This window comes from Lonchura striata, chromosome 5 (assembly GCF_050655825.1).
Source record: "Lonchura striata isolate lonStrDom1 chromosome 5, ASM5065582v1, whole genome shotgun sequence".
NCBI classification, from domain to species: domain Eukaryota; kingdom Metazoa; phylum Chordata; class Aves; order Passeriformes; family Estrildidae; genus Lonchura; species Lonchura striata.
The window spans coordinates 38,171,915-38,193,371 of record NC_140707.1 but is presented as its reverse complement, the minus strand read 5'-3'; the positions used below and the strand labels follow the sequence as shown (position 1 = coordinate 38,193,371).

Genomic DNA, 21,457 nt, shown 5'->3' with positions numbered 1-21,457 from the left:
GTAACAAGTAAGTGCCTTTAAGACAGTATTTAGTAAAAGTTTTTTCAGACTTTGTCACTGAAAGTGTGATACAATATGATCTACAACTGAAGCCATCGAAGAATTCACATGTGATGCAAGCCTATCAGGTACTAAGTTACTCCATGATGTCTTTGCCTTGCCCATGGTCTTTGTAGTTGTTTCAGGTAGTGTCAGAATCCCACCGGCCTTATTTATAGCACAGCAGACCTAGAACTATTCCCCAGGAATTCCTAGCACAGTGTCAAGGTTGTTTCTGTCTTTCTGCAAAGGTGCTTGGCTTGGAGGGGGACACACATCCCCCTTCTGTAAAGCAGTGGAGCTGCAGATTTCCCTGGTCTCCTACAGCCACAGGTGCCAGTTATTTTCTTGGATGTAAGAAATAACACATATTGCAGGCTTGTGCCTCGGGGGAAGGTGACAAACAGCCTCTGGGGCTGCTGTAGGAAACCCAGGTGAGTACAAAGAGAGAGCAGAGCAACCAAAGAACTCGGGACAGCCTCCGGTGCATCACAGCCTGCACAAGCCCCCAGCCACTCCCTCGTACCATCGAGAAACTTAGGTAAGAGATTATTTTTTTAACCTCATTTAATAAAAGGTTTTTTAGATATATAGAGGATATTAAGTAAATAAGTTACATAGTACATTACAATCACATCTGCAAGATTTCCTTTAGTGTATTAATATTTTATAAAAAAGCACACAAAAAATAAATTCAGTCCAGTCTATCACAACTGTACAGCAACAGGTAAATATATTTATATATGTACATTTTAAACATGTAACAGTCTTTTAAAAGGTGCCCTAGGCAGCAGACACGCAAAAGGAATGTCTGCTCACTTGTTAAAATAAAAGTAATATACTTTATTATAAAGCATTTATACAGTAATTACAAAGGCTGACTGCTCCTGTACAGTACACCAAAGCTTTGACTACAAATTTAAAAACAGAACATAAAAAGAATGAACACAAAAAAGTTTATATCAAATCTGAACTACAAGGGGGGAAATACATGTGGAGAAGCTGCAGGAAACTTTTTTAAAATACACAATTACATTTCTATAAAAATATATGTTGTCTTCTAATCTGGAGAAGTTAATGGTTTTTCAGGATCAGCTGTCAGTGGAATCTTAGTCTTGGAAAGAAAGATCCTTAGACAGCTTGGGATTTAAAGTTTGTGTCTTCCTAACATATGACACAGAAGAGAAGGAGGGAAAGTAAAGCTGAACCCAAGTGACAAATTTACATAGAAATTCACCCCTCCCAGAAATCAAATATGATTTGTATACTCGCTTCTCTGCCTCTTTAAAGCTTTATAAACTTCCAGACATACATCAGAATATAAAGCAGGGAGAAAGTTTGTGTGGGAAAATGTGTATTAGAATAAGGTTTCTGGTAAGCATTGGACTAAATGTGCCATTGTATGAAAGCAAGACTCCTATGGCTATAGTCCTTCCTACTCCCATTTCTTTAAAATACAGTATGTATCTGTAGAAACCTTCTAGTCCATTGCCTGAAAGAGAATTAAGAAGTGTGTAACTGCAGAGAGTGAGAAAGCTTACATTTGTGATTTAAGAAACATTTTTTCTGAGAAGTGTTGATTTTAATCTAAGCTTGTTGTAATGATAAAAATGACCAAAAGCCTCAGTCTGATAAATCGGGAATATTTTAGTTAAATTGGACTATATCTACAATGGGTTTAACAGATGAGTTACCTTTAAGCTTTTGAATTTCTATCTTTGCCCTTCCTTTAAGCAGCTACATCCCTACCTGTTTCTAGCCAGCAAAATGCCATGGTCCTGCACAGCTGGGTGAAATTCTGTAGGCCTTCAACTTACAGAGCCAAGTTCTCTCTGATACCATCACTGTATCAGTAAAAGAACAAACATCAAATAAATTAAAATGCAGAGTGGTTCTTCCAGCTGGACTGCAAAACACCTGCAGCTGTATCAGATATGCATCACAAGTACATGCATCTATCTAGTAATTACATACACACATAGTCTTACAAAACTCAGAGATGCTATCCCATGCAGATCACAAACCTGAAAGAATGAATTTATCTGTAAAGGACAGGCAGAAGCACAGGCAGAAGTATGTGATCAGGGCAAATATGACCTGTCACTGCATCTCCATGATGCCCAGTGCTGGCATTCAAGACTCAAGTAGATAATGATTTGAAATACAGCCATCTGACTATGGGGTATATGACCATCTGAAGCCTGATCTTGCACTGTAAAAGGCAAATCTATTAGTACACATTTACAGAATTACATTCTATAAATATTATATTTGTTCCCATTTGTTCTTCAAAGTGAAGTAACACTTTGTTCAAATTAATTACTTTCTTCTGCCTGTTTTCTAAATTAGCAGCAAACCCTTACACTAAATGGGGATCAGTCAATAGGCCCTTAAACAATGGGATATAATGAGCATGGAGTTTTAAAACAGACATATCAACAGAATATTGAGAAGAGTTTTGTTTGTTTGGGATGGGTTTTTGTAAATCTTAACGAGAATAACACAAATTAACATTGTGCTACAGTAAAGAGACACTCGTTATTTTTCCCCCACAAAGAGTAGGAGCATAACTCATTCCAGATTAGACAAATTCCATTTAAATGCTTTGTCCACTGAAATTGGGGGTTGGTTGTTTGGGTTTTGATTTTGTTCTTTAAAAAAAAAAAAAAAATCTGCTAGCTTTTGATACTAGGCAAGCTCTAATTCAAATGCAGGATCAATTCTAAACTCCTCTGTAAGCCAGTGAACAGAAGGCTTGGTTTGCTTATTTGTCTTTTAAGATGACACTTGGAGGAGCTGGTTTACTTACTACCATGCCAGAAAAGAAGTCTTCTGGTGGCTGCTAGCAATTTGGAAGTATGCTCAGAAACATTCCAACTTGATGCTACTTACTTAGCACATTTACCTGATTGTGGTCAGCCCTGGTAGCCCACAGCTGTTATAGAGGTTATCCTCAGAAAAGCCCTTTTCTGATTTTCTTTCAATGACAGACTGTCCAGTTTTCCTGTTCCATTCTACTTAAACTGCAGAAGGGTGGGAGAGAAACAACCAGTACTGGAATCAGCACATAATATCACAACACTTCTATGAAAGTAAAGAAAATCTCTGATTTGTTCTAACCAGCACCTCAAGAGCTTGTACTTGACAAGAGGAAAAATTATATCAGTTTGCTAAAATAGGGAGAATCAATGAAAGATCTGGCCTTTGGAAGACTGTAATCATACTTGCAGTTGCTTCACCTACTGTTTCTCCTGACTGTGTTAAAGCTTCTGTTCTCTCCAAGGGCCCTAAGGTAATGGCAGACAAACATTTTCCCCAGTTTATAAAAAACAAAAGATAAAATTCAACACTGAAATCCTTAAGAGGAAGACTGATTTGCTTAAGCTTCTTTTTAAAGAAGCAGCTTTTAGTTCTTTGCAGTTTTTAAATTATATTACCAGTTCACTATGTGCCATGTGCTTCCTGGTTAGTCAGCCAGATCCATTCAATGTAGGAACGTGGAACAGTCATCCAAATGCTGAAAGGAGCCCCAGTTTTGATAGGAATAAAAAATACAATCTTGACAGAAAACTGAGCACTTACACATGAAAGTGTCAACTTTGCAAAGAGTGCAGTCCTTAATGATGTTCCTCCTGATTTTGTAAGAGTAGTAACTGTTTCTGCTATTCAGAAAAAAAATTCTATGCAAAGGCATAGATATGTTAAAGCAAACATTGTACAATACACAGCCTCCCAGACAAAAGAGTGAAGCCATCATGAAGCCATCTACAGGGGAAGAAGACTGACAGATGACATGCTGGAGTTACAGCCTCTTTCTATAGTTAACCAGGAATTTATCTAGCAGCTGGAAGGGTCAAGATTTAAATTAGAAATAATCTGCCAGTCAGGCACACTCAGTAGTTCACGTACAACAACATCTCTTAGTTCCCTGCTGAGGAAGGCAGGAGTGATCAGCTCCTTCAGTACGGTGTGGTCTGACATAGTGCCAGCACCTGAGAAGCTGGGGATCAGTGCTGCTCCTAAGCACTGGCTGGAGGGAGGAAGCTGGGCAGCCAGGCTACAGGATGGCACCAGCTGGCCATGAAGCACAAGTGATTCTCTGCATCCTTACAAAATAATGATAAATGTGGGCTATAAAGATGTATGGAACAATCCTGTCTGAATTTAATATCTGTCACCTGTGCCACTTCTTCTTAACTCTCTTTCACCAGCAGCTTTTGGTGGCTAGACTTTTTGGGATACTAGCTTGTGTCAGTTCTGAAGGAAGAGTCAGCATTTCAGCAAAGAGCACAGCTCATAGCAGGACAACCCAGCAGGCAGCACTGCCCAGCCACTGGTGTGCAAATAGATGACAAGCTTCTCCTGTACACATTGTCTTGACAGCAACTGTCTGGGAAATTAGGGCCCTGCCATAAAAGCTTAATGATGGCAATTTCAAGGAATAAATGAGAGTTGGTACAAGACAGAAGAGGATATTGAGAGGTAAAAGCATTCACAGAGGGATCACTGCTGGAGATGAGATTCCATTCCTCCCATTTCTGAGCTGCACACAATCTAGGACACAAGAAAATCTGGGTTCATTTTCACTAAACAAACTTGCTCCCATTTATGTAAATTCAAACCCAGCAATTTTCATTTCAAATTGCACTTGTGAAGCCCAGACTCCTTTAAGTCAATCAAAGGCTATTTTGTTTTCCAAGATGAGACAACCTGCAAGGCCTGTTGCTACTCTTATCTCACAGGATATTTTTATATCCATTGCTATGTTCTTAATGCCATAAGATAACTGACCTCAGGCTTCCAATTGAAAAATAAAACTTCCCCTCAAAAGGAAGAAGAATGTCTTGCTCATCCTTCTCTTCATTTTTGTGAAACAGAGGTCAAAAGTGTACACAATCTTTCCAGAAAACTTGTTTTCTGCCTGAATAACTGCTCATAAAGAAAGGCAGGAAAGCATAAAAAAAAAAGAACTTGCTGAGAAAGGAAACAACTAGAAATCACCAGTGTCATAGTAACTGGATACACTTAGCTCAGAGCAGAGCTTCATTTTCTTGCTCCAGTCTGGGAACCTTTATTTCCAAGAGTCCTACTACCACAATTCCTGACAAGAACCAAAAGAAAGGTCTGACTGACCTGAGAGAACTTACTTCCACTGCAGTGACGTTGTTCTATTATGTACCTCAGATATCATTATAAATAGAATAGGAATCTTATTAGTCTTAAAAAAAAAAAAAAATCCAAGTTGAATCAAATCTTGTTATCCACCATCCTGGCTTGGTCAGTACTGGCAACGTGAAGTGGAACATGTGGCATGAGGAAATGGCAGCACTGAAACCAAAACCTGATGGTTCAGGTAAGAAAAGTGCAAGCAAAAAAAGTGAGACCACTGAGAAGGAGGCTGGGCCCAGCCTTGCTACTCCCTCCACTTCTGGTCTGCTGCTATATTTCTCCATCTTCATCCGAGCTGGCGCTGCTGCTCCCGCTGCTGCTGCTCCCACTGTCACTGCTCTCTTCCTGCTGGGCCTGGCTGCGGGCTGCCGCCGCCGCTGCCGCCTCCTTCTCTTGCTGCTTCAGCGCCGCCGCCTTCTTCTCCTGCTCCGCATGGCTCTTCATGTGAGCACTGCGGCTCTTCACCTTGTAGAACACCCTGAGGAAGGCACACATGGACATTAGCATTGGCCTCTCCTGTGGCCTCCTTCAACACTTCTCTGGAAGAGCTTCTGCTGCTCCGGCCTCAAGTTTGTGAGCTTCAGCTCCAGAACTCCCGCTGGCACTGCGATAGAGCACCTACGGTAAACACCACTCAGCATGTGCCAGCACAACGCTGGCCAGGGATCCTGAGCACCCTCAAACCTCTCGCTTCGTCTCTTACTGTGGCCATTTCTCATTCAGCTCTGAATTCAGAGGGGCAGTGCTGGTACCTGAATTATGCATGTGCTGCTTAACACAACACAGCCCTGGTTTTCAGGCATACCCCTGGGCTGCAACAATACAATCAGCATGGAGGCAAATGATGGTCCAATGCCACTCCTGAGCCTTGTCCACAGAGCTCAGAATACCTGAGCTTTTTCCTTCTGACTTTACATTTCTGTGATCTGTTCCTCCACCATTAGCTATTTGGATTTTGCATGAAATGCCACAAGTGAAGTTCAGACATCATTAAGAAGCCTTGTGTGCTTGTCCTGTTGTTTTAAGAGTAAGCAACTTTTGTAGGGAACAGAATTTTCCTGACAGTTTGATTCTGTTGGCAACAAAAACTACTAAAACTGTGTGAGGAAATACAAATATATTTGACATCCACCAAAGACAGCTGCAAATGCAACCAGATGAACTATGTACCTACTGCCCTAATAGCTGCTGCTATAACAATGGTAGTGCCTCTACACCACTGTTCTTAAGTCTATACCATGTTCTTTATATGTGATCTAGCAAATACATAGAAACTTGTTACAAAATTGTAAGCATTACAGAGGGCCAACAGAGCAGCTGCTTGAAAGTGCAGCTTAACACCAACTACTGTACACAGTTGAAACTTAGGTGGTATCTCGTGCCATTTGAGGAAAAACAAGCCTTAATTTGTAAGTATTAGTGGGGCAGTAATTCTTTAGAACTTTTGCTAATGTCTATGGCCTATACAGAAAGACAGAAAGCTCATTTGAGAAAAAGTTTCCACAGGAGATGCCCTACTGTGATTCTGTGACTATTGCTGGAAGCAGAGTTGGTCTTACCTGCCACATTTTTTACATGGAAATGTGTTTTCTGCGTTTTGTGTTTTACTGGTAGCATCTGGTTTCATCTTCTGTTTCCTCTTCTTCCTCTGCACTGGAGCAGTAATAGGCTTTCGAGGCTTCACTGTTGTCTCCCTTGTCTTCCTCCCAGTTCTGCCCGTGACAGTTGACTCGTGACTCCTCATGTTGGTGTCTCTGGCCTTTGCAAAGAGGAGAAGAGTTGAGGCAAAGTGACACTTAAACCCACCATCAGAAGGAAACAGTGGCTGAGCTCCTGTGATTCACTCATTCCAGACAAAGCTCTTATTTAATGATAAAATCTTCAGGCTATTTTAAGGACATCTCTCATCAGGGCCCTCTGTGTTCACCAGCCACAAAGAATACATTTCCACCTTACACATCTCAGTTCTCCCATCACAGCATACATTCTGATTGATGGGAACACTCAGCCCAATCTCTTGCTCCAGAAAAAGTAGGAGATGAAAACTTTTTGCATCTGGAACTGTTTTCTAAACCATTTGCAGAGTGAAGGTGGCATAGAAAGCACAACATGCACAATGCAGCACTTACTATTACACCATCCTGTAGTGTTGGTTCATCTTTCAGAGCATCTGCACTCCTCTTTCTGTTATCCAACCCTTCCTCTGCCTCCTCTTCTTCCTCCTCTTCCTCCTCCTCTTCCACATGCCCATGTTCCTCACTGAAGATGTCCCTTCTGAGAGGAAGAACACGTGCAAACCTATGGGAACTCTTTACCAGAGGATAAAGGAACTGTTAGTTTTGATCTCTGTAGGTAAATGACATTATGTGACACAGGACAAAAATTTGTGATTCTGGACTTCTGTGGAGAAATCAGATTGTGATTTTGATTTGACCTGTGAGTGAGACAACACCCAAGGCTTCAAACCACAGCCCAAAATAGGTGAGAGAAATTTAGGAAATTACTTACCTTGATGTCAACTTCAGCTTCATCTTTCATAGATCTCTCACTAGCACCATCAATGTCCCCAAAGATTAAGGTCCCATTCCGACCAATTTTCACCTGTTTCTTGTATGTGTAGTAGAATTCCACACACTGAGCCACTGTTTTGGTTTTTATCTGTTTAAAAAACATGAAAGTCCAATGGATTACATGATTTTAGAAAGACTTATAAATAATTACTAGGGGTGCAATAAATACACTTTGTATTGTCTTTCCATAGTTTCCATTCCACCACAGCTGCTGTTGAAGCCTCCTTTTCTGTGCCATATTTGCCTGTCTGCCCCATCCCACAGCTTATCCCCTACTGCCATTGTTATTCACTGAGAACTTGAGGACAAACTTTCAGAAGAAAAGCTGGTCAATGTAAAGGTGACAGAACCTGGAATATTGTAAGCTTAATGCACCTCTTAGCCTCTGAAATGTTCCAGCTGAGCTATCAGGCCTGACAGCAGCCTCTCAGTTTTATGGAGGAGCTTTATTTTGCAGCAGCACTTCAGAGAAGACCAGAGCAGAATACCAATCCAAAAATGGAAGTGAAGTTTGCAGCCCCTTCCCGTTTTGGCCACATGCATTTTGTAGGCATATGGTGCTAGACAATTATCACCACAGACTTGTGACTATGTACATATTCTGCATCAGTGATTTTAATGAAATATTTGGAATTTATTCTTAGCTTCTGAGCTTTTGCAATGTAATGCCTTTGGGGAATTTATTCAGTAAATATGTTTGCAGCTCCTGGTTTCACACTCTCCTTCAGTGATTTCCCCCTTGATGACATGTTATACCTCATTAAAACATGGGAGTGATCATTTTTACTATCATTGTCACAACACTGGAAAGAGAGATAGATAGGATGCATCTTCTCATATCCTTCTTTGGTCCTCTCCATCAGTGGCAGAGATGTGTTTCTTTTTAGTTTTATCAGCAAGCCATTTAAGTTAAACACTGCCAGTGCTCTATAAATGTGCCCTGCAGAGTAGATATCTGCAGCATGGACTAATGGAACTAATGCAGTTTAAATGCCAGGGTTAAGCAAAACCAACATTATTGCTCTAGTTTTCTGGTGAGATTTCATGCTGTGCTGGATGCTGACATTTCTCTGAAATCTTTTGAGTGCAGGACCTAATGCCTAAAATCAAGGTTTCAGAAAAATCAAGATTGAACTTCCTGTATAAAATGTTCAGCAAACATATAAAAATGTATCATGAAAGCAAACAAACAAAAGTAACTTACAAGTTTTTGGACCAAGAAAAAGTCTTTCTTGTAGACTGCAATGCCTTTGTTGAATAGCTTTTTTTCACCAACCTTCCACTTGTCTGATCCTGTAGGTAAAAGTAAGTTGTAATAGAAGCCCATACAATTTCAAATGTTTACTCTTCTACATACCTCTTCTTCATGTTTGCCTTAAATAAGACCTATACACACATGTGAGGGTGAGTCTGTCCTCGAGCCTACTACAGTAAAACTGCAGAGTGCTGTTGACTCCTCCCTTATTGCTCCACCTCAGCTCTCCTCTCAACACTTCCTTTGTGCTAGATCTAATGCTCATCACCACAGCTTAACTCAGCTCAGCTTGCAAAAACCACTCAGATGAACTAAGATGTTGCCCAAGCAAGGTGAAGTGACACACTTAGTGGTGACCCAGTCATAAGATTTTATAGTAGGGTAATGGTGGGGCAGAAGAACAGGATCTTCTCTTCCAGCAGCAATCTGTACTTGAAGATTTACTACATCTCCAGTATTCCTCAAATATTCCTTGCCTCTAATAATAAACACATTTTTGATTCCCCTCCTTCCTTATGAATATTATTCAAGTAATATTTGCCAAGAACTACAGTAGGAATGAGTAATAATGAAGAATTGAATTTTCTATGCCTTGTGGCACCAGCTATGAGACATCTCTCTACCACTTTACATAAGTTCTTTCAGATGACTTGGGTCACTCCACATCACTGAAGTCAGTGTCACACAGCTGACTATTTTCTAATTAGGCGCAAGACTACAAAAGAAGCTTAAGGCATTTAAATTTTGCAGAAACACTAACAGGTATCCATAGCTGGCTGAGGCTTTTTCAGTAAGCTTGAAAACTATTCCCCATAAAACTCCTGTTTAACTCCACCCTGGAAACTAATGCCAGAGAGGCTATGATTCTAAGGGTACCATAGCCTTTCTTGTACATACTGTCTGTCTTTCTACATTCTCTGTGGCTTAGTGCAAGGGATTACCCTCCCTTTTTCCCACAGAGAAAATCAGAACTCATACCTATCCCAATATACATGCACATGTTCAGAAGGGTACAATGTTTCTTAGATTTAAAGTGTCATAATTTGCATAAGCAAAATTTATGGCAAGCCATCATTTGAGTTACAAGAGTACTGCTCTTTTGATCTTCTTGTAATGTAACAGAGTACCCCAAAAATCAGAAAAGGATAGAAAACTTCCTGTATGATAAGCAGGCAGCCCAGGGTTGTTCTGGTTAACAAACCTGTGTAGTGATAATCTGCCAGAGGGTGGGTAGGTGGTCGCACTGGCTTCTTCAACAGCAGTTTGGTCAGAGCTCCCTTGGATAAACACAAGTAAAATAATTAAATGTTTGGGGTATTAAAAACAAAGATCAGGCAATTGTTAATCCCCTCTTTTCTGTGGCAAGCTAATAGAAAAGTAACAGAGCACAGCTCAGAGTAACAGCTTACCACCTAGGACAACTTTAAAAATCACATTCTTGACTGCCCACCTAATCTTAGGTATCACAGGCAAGTGGAACACTCTTGGCACCTCTTCATATCTGTGAATTGACACAACCACCAGGGTACTGGGAGAGAGCTAATTCCGTAGATAGAGATCTTGCATCAGTTTCCTCTCATTAATCAAAGGCCTAATACACACACATCCAAAAACATCCTGAATGATACCTGTCTTATACATCCAAGTAATTGTATTCTGATCTCACTTGACTAAGCATTATTTCAAAATAAAACAGCAGTCATGTGACTGAAAGATTACACACTCAAAATGCCCATCTCTCAAGCTGCTTTTTAGTTTTCATTTAAACCAGAAAAGCTTTCAAATTTTGTAGGAAGGAGACAACAGAATCATGCTTCCACTGGCAGTTTTAACCACCTGAACAATGAGCTCCTCTTGTCAGAGGCAGTCCTGCTCCTCCCTAATGCCAACAGCAACATTCTCAACAATGGGCTGCTGGAAACCTAACACATACATGGACAAAAACTACTTTCTGTTTGAGCTCTTCTTCCATGCAAGTTCATGTAGTCTCACAAGTGTCAGTGCCAGGGGATGGGAAACAAGCAGCCAGGCAAAAGTATGGGATACTCCTGACCACAGGGCTGATTTATGCCAGGTTAAATCAGCCATAGAACTGTAAAAATATGACAAAGCTTTGCTGTTTGCTCTGCTCTTTGATATTACCTCCTAGGGGTGTCAAAGGGCAATAATGAAAGTGTATCATGTCTTACAATACTGATACAAAATTAGCAGCACAGCTGTTCAACAGACAGAGAGAGAAGTCAAATGGGATCTACCAAAACAAAGAGGTGCAAGACACTGCCCTCTGACTCAGCTTTCAGCTTTAGCCTGTTATTTTTCCTTTCTACATAGTAAATTTTCCAGGAAGACAACATCTAAGACTCATTTAGCAGTCTTGGCTCACTTGCCCTGATAGACTGTCAGTGTGTTTGTTAAAAAGCCAAATATGTCCAAGTTGGAAATATAAAAGATAGAAAGTGCACATGGAACTGTGCATCAGTCAGAACCCACTTTAGGGACATACAAGGGACACATACAATGGGAACCAGATGCACTGAAAGGAATTTGCAAGGCTCTCATCTCAGGAATGACAGGTTACCTGACCTTCCTTAATATCTTTGACCACATTGAGGTGAACAGCTGGGCAGACTCACCAGAATGCTTCCTTTTTCTTCATGTAAGAAATGCAATGCCAGCTCCTGGTTGGTTCCAGCCCCAGGAAAAATGCTTGAACAAGCAGCAGCTAGCAGGTTTTCCACTATTTCCACGGGGGTACCAAAAAAAATCAGAAAAGAAGACTAAAATGAAGTTTCCTACAGGATTGACATGATTAATTACCTCTTTTGGAGGAGAAATAGACATAACAGAAAGTAAAACTCAGAAAAGCTCAATGTCCTTGCAAATTTACCTGGGTCAAATTTGGACCCCAGAACTCTATTAGACTACAAGGTCATGCAGCACTATTTACACATGGAATTTCTTGCAAATCTCCTCCCTGCTCTGTCTTCCCACCCTCCCTTCACCTCAGACATTTCTTGAAACCACCCTTGTATTGTGAATTTCCATCTCACAAAACCCTTTTTTCTCTCTCATTCAAAAATATTTCTTCCAAGCTTGCCCACTTCCTCTTCTATTCAGGACTTATACAGGCCAAAATCCATGTGTAACAGAAGCAGTCAGCTCCCCAGGTCTGCTATTAGCCACCACAACTCCTGCTTTCTCATCAGCCTACAACTTGATTTTTTAAAAAATACTATTACATCTAGAACATCCCTCAAAAATACAGGAGTTGAGTGTGTGTGGTTTTCAAATGTTAACAAAACCAAGGAAGCTTCACTGAACAAAAGGCTGCTCTTGGCCTGACAGAAGCAACAGGCCCAGTTTTTTCACAGTTCATTGGTTCTTTTTTCACAAAAGAACCAATCCTACCAGCCTCCCCTTACCCCAACATGCAATCTGATAAACAAGTTTAGCTCCTAAAACTCTTTCTCAAGACCACTCAGACATGCCACTTGAATGGCAGCTCTACAAGATTTTTAATTATGCCTACAGTAGTGGTTACCCCTACAACCACTGCAACAACTCTGCCCTCTTTAACAGCCTTCCACCTTCTTACCATTCTCTTGGGTGACTTTGTTGGTTTCCAAGTCACCCCATGGCTGCCACACCAGCTCTGCTTTATGTTCATCAGCTTCTGCTAGAGATCTGTCTTGGAGTGATGGGATTTCTGCTTGAAAGCGAGTTCCTACATTTATTCGCCTGCAGAGAAGGAAAAACGTTACAGTCAGGCCATTGTTACAATACCCAGAAAGTCTTCCTCTCTGATAGAAACATTAATGAAGAACCAAATGAAGAGCCAAATGTATATACAAATGCAGGCTCTTGCATATAACACCAACAGTGTTGTAGGTTACATAAATAACTCAGAAGTTGAGAGGTTTTACATCTATTACCAGTTTCTATTTTTTTTTGTTAGCATAGGTTGAAACTGTATTTAAATTAGCATCCCCTAATAGCTGCTCAAAGAATAGTTATTAGCTCCCAATAACCATCACTTTTTGAGAGGTCCTCTTATGGCAAGCTTGTTCCTCAGGCATCACATAGTGTGAGCCTGTTTTAGTATTAACGTTTTGTCAGTTAACAACTGAACCAGAGTCTCCAAAAGTCCTTTTCAACCTAAACACTGCCATCTGGTCCAACTTCCCATTCAAAGCAAGATCAAAATTTGGTCCTTTATGACCTTGACACAAGCTGGTGTCTTCTAGGTACTCTTTCTAACAACTGAAACCAAAAATATAAAACAATGAAACCTGTATCACTCATTTTGTACCAAGCCCAAATCCTATTCTTTCACCAGCAATCTCATACTTTTACATCTGAATTAGCAGACAGATTTTTCACTACACGCAATCCACATTTGCTTTAAGTCAAGACCATCCACAGAGATTCTTCTCTTTATTAGCAAACATGATTTTGTGCACAGAGGTGGGTAAGAACCACCACTGAAAGACTATTCTACTATGTACTCAATGCAAAAGTGTTTCTCATTCAGATGTTAGTCAACCACACTGATAGCTCTTGAAATAATAAAGCATAGAAAAAGATGCTCTTTTTTGGAGAGAGCAGATTAGGCAGTGCCTAGAAGATGATAAAATTCTGGAGTTGCTTCACTAGAAAAAAGTAAAACTCCCTGCACCCAAGGCAAGGTTTGCTATAATTCTCAAGTCTTGACTTCGTGCCTCACACCTAGCACAATTACCAGAGAAAGAGCATGATCTAGTGCAATATGGAATAATAACAAAAACTTCTAAGAAATGCCAACCTCCAGACTTTTCTCATCTTCTGAAATGACACACACATGTTTATTATGAAAAGCAGTTTGGAAAAGGTATGAGGAAGCCTTAAAACAACATATAACCTGTACAAAAATACAGAGATACTAGCAAGTGTTTCAATATGGTGTTTTGAAGTCCTGTGTTATCAAACAGGAAGAAATGGGTATGGAAGGAGAAGAAGCAAATATCTTAATTCCTTTTTACACCCAATTCCTCATTTTGGTATTATTATGAAATACTTGCATTGTAAGATGGCATGTGTTGGAAAAGCCCATGTTCAAAAAAATGACTGACTTCTAAAACACATAAAAAGATATTCTGCAAACTTTTTTTTTTTTTTTTTTTTTTTTTTTTTTTTTTTTTTTTGCATCTACAGCAGATCCAGATGTCCTTAAGGGGAACAGTAAATGTGTAAACAAAGCAATGCAGAAGTTAACAATACGTTTGTTGCAATTTCATCGCCCATTCAGCAGTAGCTCCATACAAGTGGGGTGGGATTCCTTCTTGGATTCCTTCCTCCAGAATCTGCTAGATGCAAAGACTGATGCTAACTTCCTCTCAGTAGGTGATGGCAAGATGACATCAAGCATGATAGATGTAAGTAGGGAAGTTTTATGTAGGCAGCCATGTACTATCTGTCTTTTTCCCCAAAAACATTGTTTCCAATCCCTGTTGAAGGTAAAGCAACAGGGACATTACGCATTTCAAATCACAGCCATGGGCAGGGATGAACTAAAGCAATGTTGCATGAAAAGGTTGCATCTCTAATGCCCCTCGTTATAACTCTATCAGGATCTGGTTCTCCAAAGTAATTTCATTTCAAATGCACACTAAAGTGGAACATGCAAGAACAAAGAACCCCAAGAAAACATTAAAATTTGATTTTAAGTATTTTACAGGTACAAAACTTGTTTATAATACTATATAATTTTCTATTTTTCCTTCACTTATCCTATTCATCTTGGACAGTAAAAGTACACAATCCAGACTAAAAATGAAAAGTAAGAGATTTCATGCACGACTGAGAAGACCTTGCTAAAAAAGCAAAGCCAAACAACTACCCTGGTAAACCAGCCCTCCTTTCAGAGCATACTGAGATGGACTGCAGAGTAATGTTCATGTGAATTTTTCTACTCATTGTGATTAGTCTTGCTTACTGTTATGGCATGCAGTTTCACAGAGGAGGAAAGTATTATAATCTGCCCTAGAAGGAATGACTGCTTGAAACTGACACTTTGCTGTCACCTGGCAACAGATAAAAAGGTGTTTTTGCAGTAGAACCAGAATTTCATCAGAAATTTGGGATATTTCATGTCTCAGGGCACAGACACCTCTAACCTTACTTCCGAGAAAGAAAGAGACTGGAAAATCTGGAGCAAGGGAAAGAATGCGGGCCTTCTTGAAAGTTGCTTTCCATTTTGAAACTGAACTCAGAATATGACATCTGTGGGCTAGAAAAAACTGAATTACACCTCGTACCTGCAATGCCCAAATGAAACCAGAATTCTACAGCAAGAGTTGATCTGGGTAACCGAAGTTTGGCCTGCTCTGAGCAGGAGCTTGGACCAGATGATCTCCAGAGATTCATTCAAGTTGTATTATTCTTCTGTTCCTTTACTGATGAAGTCTAGATTTCAATACATCAAGAGCTCTTGCCTGTAAGCACCAATGGTGCTCCTGGGATGCCATGGGATCCAAGTGTGACAACATCCAGAATTAAGGCTGTGAACTGGGAAGGCAGTTCACATTGATGCACCACAGGTATATTTAAGGCTACCTACTTCAGCAGTTCGGTGCAACTAAACTACAAGACCAGCAAGACACAAGGATCTGTGACAACAGATGCCTATTGTACCATTTCAGAAAGAATTAAGCTTCATTATCACATTTCCTATTTCAAATCACTGCAATTAAATAACCTTTGAAAAGCATTAACAGAAGGTTTGGCAAAGCACAAGCAATTAAGACCACTGTACTGGGCAATCACAAGTTAGAGTCAACTTCTGACAAGACTACAAAGCCAATTAGACTTTTTTTTCTTCTTAAAAAAAGTGCTTTCTGCCATATTTTCTTTAAGGAAGATATGTCTACATAACTGACCACAACAGTGCTGCCAAGCACAGAATGACACCAGGTTAATAATTTGTTGTCATTAAAAGTTAAAAGCAATCTTCCTGCATAAGCGTCTGTTCAGTAAGACTTAAGATGACATTCATTCACAATTGCAACATTTGCTTAGGACAGCTGCTCTGACAAGTGCAGAAAACTGACCTTCAAACAAGAAGGGAGAATGGAAAAAGGGCAAGAAAAAGAAATTGTCAGCAAATGCTCCAGTCCATTTTTAAAATAAAAACCGTTTTGGATAAAAGCAAAAGAAAGTTTGAGTTAAGTATCTCAAATGTTATGGGATAAGCTGCAGAGTTAGAGCAGAGATTCCTGACTGCACAGTCAGATGCAGAGCCATGTGGGTGTTTTTATGCCATATGGGTGCTTCCATGCATCTCCATGATTAGATTTTGCAGGAATTAATTAATTAGGTATAGCAATGAACTGGAACTACACTACCTTGCTGTACTTCTGCAGTACTGAGCTTGAACTGATAACACTCCCAGAGCATTGGCAAAGGCTGCGCAAAGATATTTGCAGCTCTGCTCAGGTTTAGCAGAACTGGCACCAAGCCTAAGCTCACAATTCCAGCTTCAGCATCTCCAGACTGTGTTCCCTACTGCTGCTGTGTCCACAGGTTTCCCAGCACACAGCCAGCTAAAACCAACAAGGCTGATTAGCTCAGGGCACACACCCCATATGCCACTGGCCGTGGCATTTTCAGGCTGAGCTCGCCCAGGGGAAAGCCAGGTGTTCACAGCTGTGTTGCAGCTACAACACACCTGCAATTGGGCCAGTCCATGTGAGAGCTAACCCCAGTTTTCCAAGGACATTCTGTCCTTCTTCTAAAGGAGCATCATCTTCCCGACCTAAAACAAGCACACAGCATACAAAGAAGTGCTCATATACAACAACACAGGACTGATTCCTCTTTAGGTAACTAACAGTAATTCAGCCCAGAGACAGGTGAGCAACAACAGACAGCAGTTAGTGTCACCAGAATTACATTTGCCCAAACAAACACTATTTATCATATCGAGTAATTTTTAATCAAGACAACTTATATTTTGAACCACCAATAAGAATAGTCTTAATGCTTCTAAGAGATACATTGGTCACACAGGGAGCAACTTGAAGCTTTAGGAGGAAGCACTTTTGCTAAGAGACTGAATCTACTGGCTACTTACGGTTCAATGCTGACTGGTGTGGCTTCCCCCACTACTGTAAGAATCGGAGGGGTAACTTCAGAACTATCTGCAAAGAGAAGGAAGAACAGCTCAGCTTCACATCTGAGATTTACTTTTTACACAGCTTGCAAATCTAATCAGAGCTGTCCATCTCTCAAAAAAAGTACCCCCAGGCTAAATAAAGGTGTTTCAGATGACAAGGAACTTGCCTTCTTCCCCTCAGTTCAAGATACTGACAACCTGAGAGAGGAACTGACTTTTCATTCCCAAGAACGTCAGCAGAGGGTGTTGCAGGTTGCTTGTGAACCCATCTTAACATCCCTGCCGAGATGGAGCCACACTGCATTTCCTCTATTCCAGCTCCCAGACAATCAGGAAGAAGCTCCAGTTTCACACAATCACACCTCCTAAGGGCATGATGTTCCTCCTAATGCTCCACAGTTCCTAATCATAAATTACACAAGAAAGGAAGGTTAAAATGAAACTTACTTGATCTAAGCAGAGTTCTGTGACCACTTTTGGGAGTCATTGGAGGTGCAACCGAATGACCACTTGAAGAGAGGATAGCATTAAAATACAGCCCAGATCCTTCTCTCACTGGACTAAGGATTGGGGGAGGAGTGTATGGAGGTAGCTCAAAGTTCCTATCTGAAGGATGGTCTGCCAGACGGACAGGTGACCGTAAGTGGCTCTGATATGGAGTAATGTTGGAATAAACAGGTGGTGCAATAAAGGTGCCAGCTTTTGGTGGTATGAAGAGTGGCTCGGGTCTTGGCCGCTGCTTTGGTTTTCGGGCAAAGCCCTCTGCTTCATCCTTTGGAACAGCATCTTCATGCTATTAGAAAAAAAATCATATTGTTAATTTAATTTAAAATCTCAGGTTGTTTTACAACTTCAGTGAGATGACAATATTTTTTCATGGCAGCTTAAAATCTGGATAGGACAGTTAGAGGATGTCTCAAAATTAGCAGAAAGGGAAAGTGAGAGGAAGAACACAGGGAATGGAATAAACTGGACACAGGAACTATTAGGTAGCAGCTCTAGCTTATGTGATTATGAAGTTATATTTCACAAGAACTTCATGTACATCTGGTCCAGCATTCATGGCAGCTTTAAAAGAGAACAAAAAAGCACAGCAGAACCCTGGTACAGATACACAAGAACACTGATACAGCTACACAGTGACACCAAATAGCACTAAGAGAACAGAAGACAATATAACAGCATTTTATTAGATGGTTAGGCATTTAAATGCAGAGAAACCTCCCCAGATGCCTGCCATGTCTCTGCTATCTGAACATTCTGTTGTACTTCTGGATAGAAGAGAGGGAAAATAAAAATATCAACCCACCCACTCATCACTACCATGCTGCAGGGGAACACTCAAGTACTGACCTTCAGAACTCAGTAAAGATTTTCAATTGCATGAGAATAAATCTTCACTTTGGATTCTATTCACATTGACAGATATGTGCACTACTTAGAATTCATTGGTATTTATGTATGTATGAAGAAAGCACTCTTGACACAGACAGACTATTATTCTAGTCTTACTCTCCATGTGGCTTTATTCACTGTTTAGTGAATTCAGTGAGGTGCTGCCTGGCTTTACTAGCATTAGCTGTAGGTCATGAAAAGCCAGCAATGCCCAAATATATGGTATCATTATGATAAAATCCCCAGACTACAGACAGTCCAAGTTCCAAGTCTTGAGATCAAACTACTTTAACAGAAAAGTTCATGGCTAAAAACTGCGTGATTAAATTTAACAGAAGTGGCTCATCTTTGGTTTCTTAGTCCATCCATACCTGACTCGAGGTCTCCATGTTATTACGATTAGATCGCCTCCGAGTGACTATCACAGAAGGCTTCCGTTCACACGGAGCTCGATCGTTTGCTTGGCCTCTCTGGAGCTTTCCATCCTCAGACTTTTCCTTTTCAAGGCTCTGCAAGTCAATTTTTCTCACTGGTACAGACACAGGAATGATAAGAGGCACAAGGCTGTTATCCTCCCGGGCTTTTTTGGGAGCTGGTGAAGAGCAGGCGAATTCCACAACACTTTTTGAAGCTGCAGTAGGTCCTGGAGCTGTTACTAGCACGCTCTTCTTCTCCTCTGAATTATCCAGCTCCTGAGAAGAAATACAGAGTCCTAAAAATTCTGTATTACTTACGTAATAAATGAGATATCATCTCACTTTCAGTGTATATCAAGTTTCTCAAAGCAATTTGCAAGCTGAAATGGATTTGGAAGCATTACTGGAGGAAAAAAAAATACTTTACAGTGTTAATAAAATTCCACAGAATAACTTGACAATTGCCTGTAGTCTCAACTGCTAGAACACTTATATAGGTCATTCTTAAGAATTGTTTCACTACCTATGTTTTAACATTTTATTTTCTATATGAATTTGTGTCCGCTTTATAACTTTCAACAACAGCTCTTTAGTTTTAGTAATGATCAAAAGCTGCAGGTTATTAATTTCAAATATTGGATTTCTGCTCTAGGGAAGACTGAACCATGATAATATCTTAATTAAATCTCTCACACAAAAAAAACCCAAACCCAGAGCTAGTTTTTTTGCTTCATTTTTTTTTTTTTCTGACTCTGGAAAACATTAAGCCTTCAAAATAAGCCAGATAACAAGATTGAGCATATAAAATCTACTATATCAAGAAGATCCAGGACTGTCTCCTTTCAAGACCTTTTATTAGAGTTGGGCTAAGTTGCACAGAAAGGTTTACTCTGTAACTTACTCTGCAGTTTACAAGTCTGACTCCTTCTTCACAGACACTGCAGATGTACACCCCTACCACACAGTGATGGAACGCACAATTGTAAAGTCACAAGTGGCATCCATTGTCCCAGAATAAGCCTCAGGACAAATTAATGAGGTCTCAGGACCTGTCTTCACTTCAGACTGGTGTCAGGCTCCTGTACTTTCCCATAAAACCACCAATTTTGGGTTTGGATGGCATTCATCATGTTCATCATGCTGACAGACATCACTGGAGTCCACTGACTCTAGACATAAAAGGGTTCCTGTATCTTTTGGTAGCTTCCCTCCACCATGTTCTGGGTACAGCAACATGTAATGACAATGTGAATGTGTGAACAAACACCAATTCTGACCAATCTAAAACCTCAGGTACTTCCTGGGTCAAGAGACCTGAACTAATTTGCTGACTTCAAGAAGGAAATTATGGCAGCTCAAAAGTGCAATAGTCACCCAAAAGTGTCACTTTCCTCTATTCCTCTATTGGTTAACTATGCTCCTTTTATTTTCAAAACTCGGGGGAAAACAACAAAGGACTCCTCCTCAGAGATGGGAGAGATGACCCCTCCAAAAGAAGAAGAGAAGATCTGAACAGTAGCACTGATAGAGAAAAGGCATCAGTTGGGACTTAATATAAGTAATTGTGACATCCTTAAAAATGTCCACACCACTGCTTTTCTGATCACAAAAGTTCACACATACCTAATGTTTACTAAGAGACATGACTAATTTTGAAATTAAGCCTTTTGGTTCAGATCCCTAAATAGTTTCTCAGCTGTTAGATTTTTCACAGAGGTAAGCAGAAAGGATGGGACCTGGTAGGGGATTTTCAGCTACCTCAACATGCCTGTTGCAGAATTTGGGGCAGGAGGGCTGCTGGATAACTGCAGCAAGTGTGACATGTGGCACTTTCATTTAGACTCTTGCATAAATACCGAGATATGAACTAGTCATCTCGAGTCCTCCGGGAAATCCACAGAAACCTATCAGACATTCCTGCATCAATCCTGTCTATCCCTCAAAAAACTTAAAATTCACAGAAAAACCCAACTGCAACAGTCAAAAGAACTGTTCCAAGGCCACATATGTGATCTGATTAGAAACCACACCATCCTTTTAAAAACACCTGCCTACATAGTGCTTTCTGCTATCGTTGTGCATCATCTTCATCAAGGGGAGGCAGCTTCTGTCTGCAGTCAAACCAAAGCTTGTCCATGAAAGAGGCGAGTCCACAACTACAATTCTGCAAACAAAACTTTTTTTCCCCGTTTTGTTTGTAGCAGCTGGTGCCCTGCCCTGTGCCAGAGAAAAACAGCTAGGTAACCAAAATTTATCTTCCTTCCATAAAGGACTATTTAAATTCAGACATCCTTTCAGATAACCATTCAGATTTGAGAAATTTTTTTCTGTACTTTTAGAAGAAAAGAAGTCACATTGAAACAATTAAACTAGGATTTGAGAATTTACTGCAGCCTGTAGGCAGCAACAAGCTTGCATCACCTGAAAAAAAAAAAGGCAGCCACAGGCAGCTCTGGTGCAAAGC

The 21,457-nt window shown here is 40.3% G+C and overlaps 1 protein-coding gene across 2 annotated transcripts in view; it reads right to left on the bottom strand.

Annotated features, from left to right (window-relative positions):
* Positions 1-588: 588 nt before the first annotated feature.
* The window catches only part of MIDEAS (mitotic deacetylase associated SANT domain protein), a 53,286-nt gene continuing 32,417 nt past the window's right edge, over positions 589-21,457 (bottom strand). For both annotated transcript variants that reach the window (XM_077784142.2, XM_021533540.4), the window contains exons 3-13: positions 18,949-19,269; positions 17,630-17,975; positions 17,141-17,207; positions 12,629-12,771; positions 11,667-11,770; positions 10,235-10,310; positions 8,983-9,071; positions 7,717-7,866; positions 7,338-7,517; positions 6,768-6,967; positions 589-5,686 (exon numbers count right to left, since the gene is read on the bottom strand). In XM_077784142.2, the coding sequence (XP_077640268.2) occupies positions 5,479-5,686; positions 6,768-6,967; positions 7,338-7,517; positions 7,717-7,866; positions 8,983-9,071; positions 10,235-10,310; positions 11,667-11,770; positions 12,629-12,771; positions 17,141-17,207; positions 17,630-17,975; positions 18,949-19,269 (1,884 nt within the window). In that variant the 3' untranslated portion in view covers positions 589-5,478. The remainder of the gene's footprint in view (positions 5,687-6,767; positions 6,968-7,337; positions 7,518-7,716; positions 7,867-8,982; positions 9,072-10,234; positions 10,311-11,666; positions 11,771-12,628; positions 12,772-17,140; positions 17,208-17,629; positions 17,976-18,948; positions 19,270-21,457) is intronic.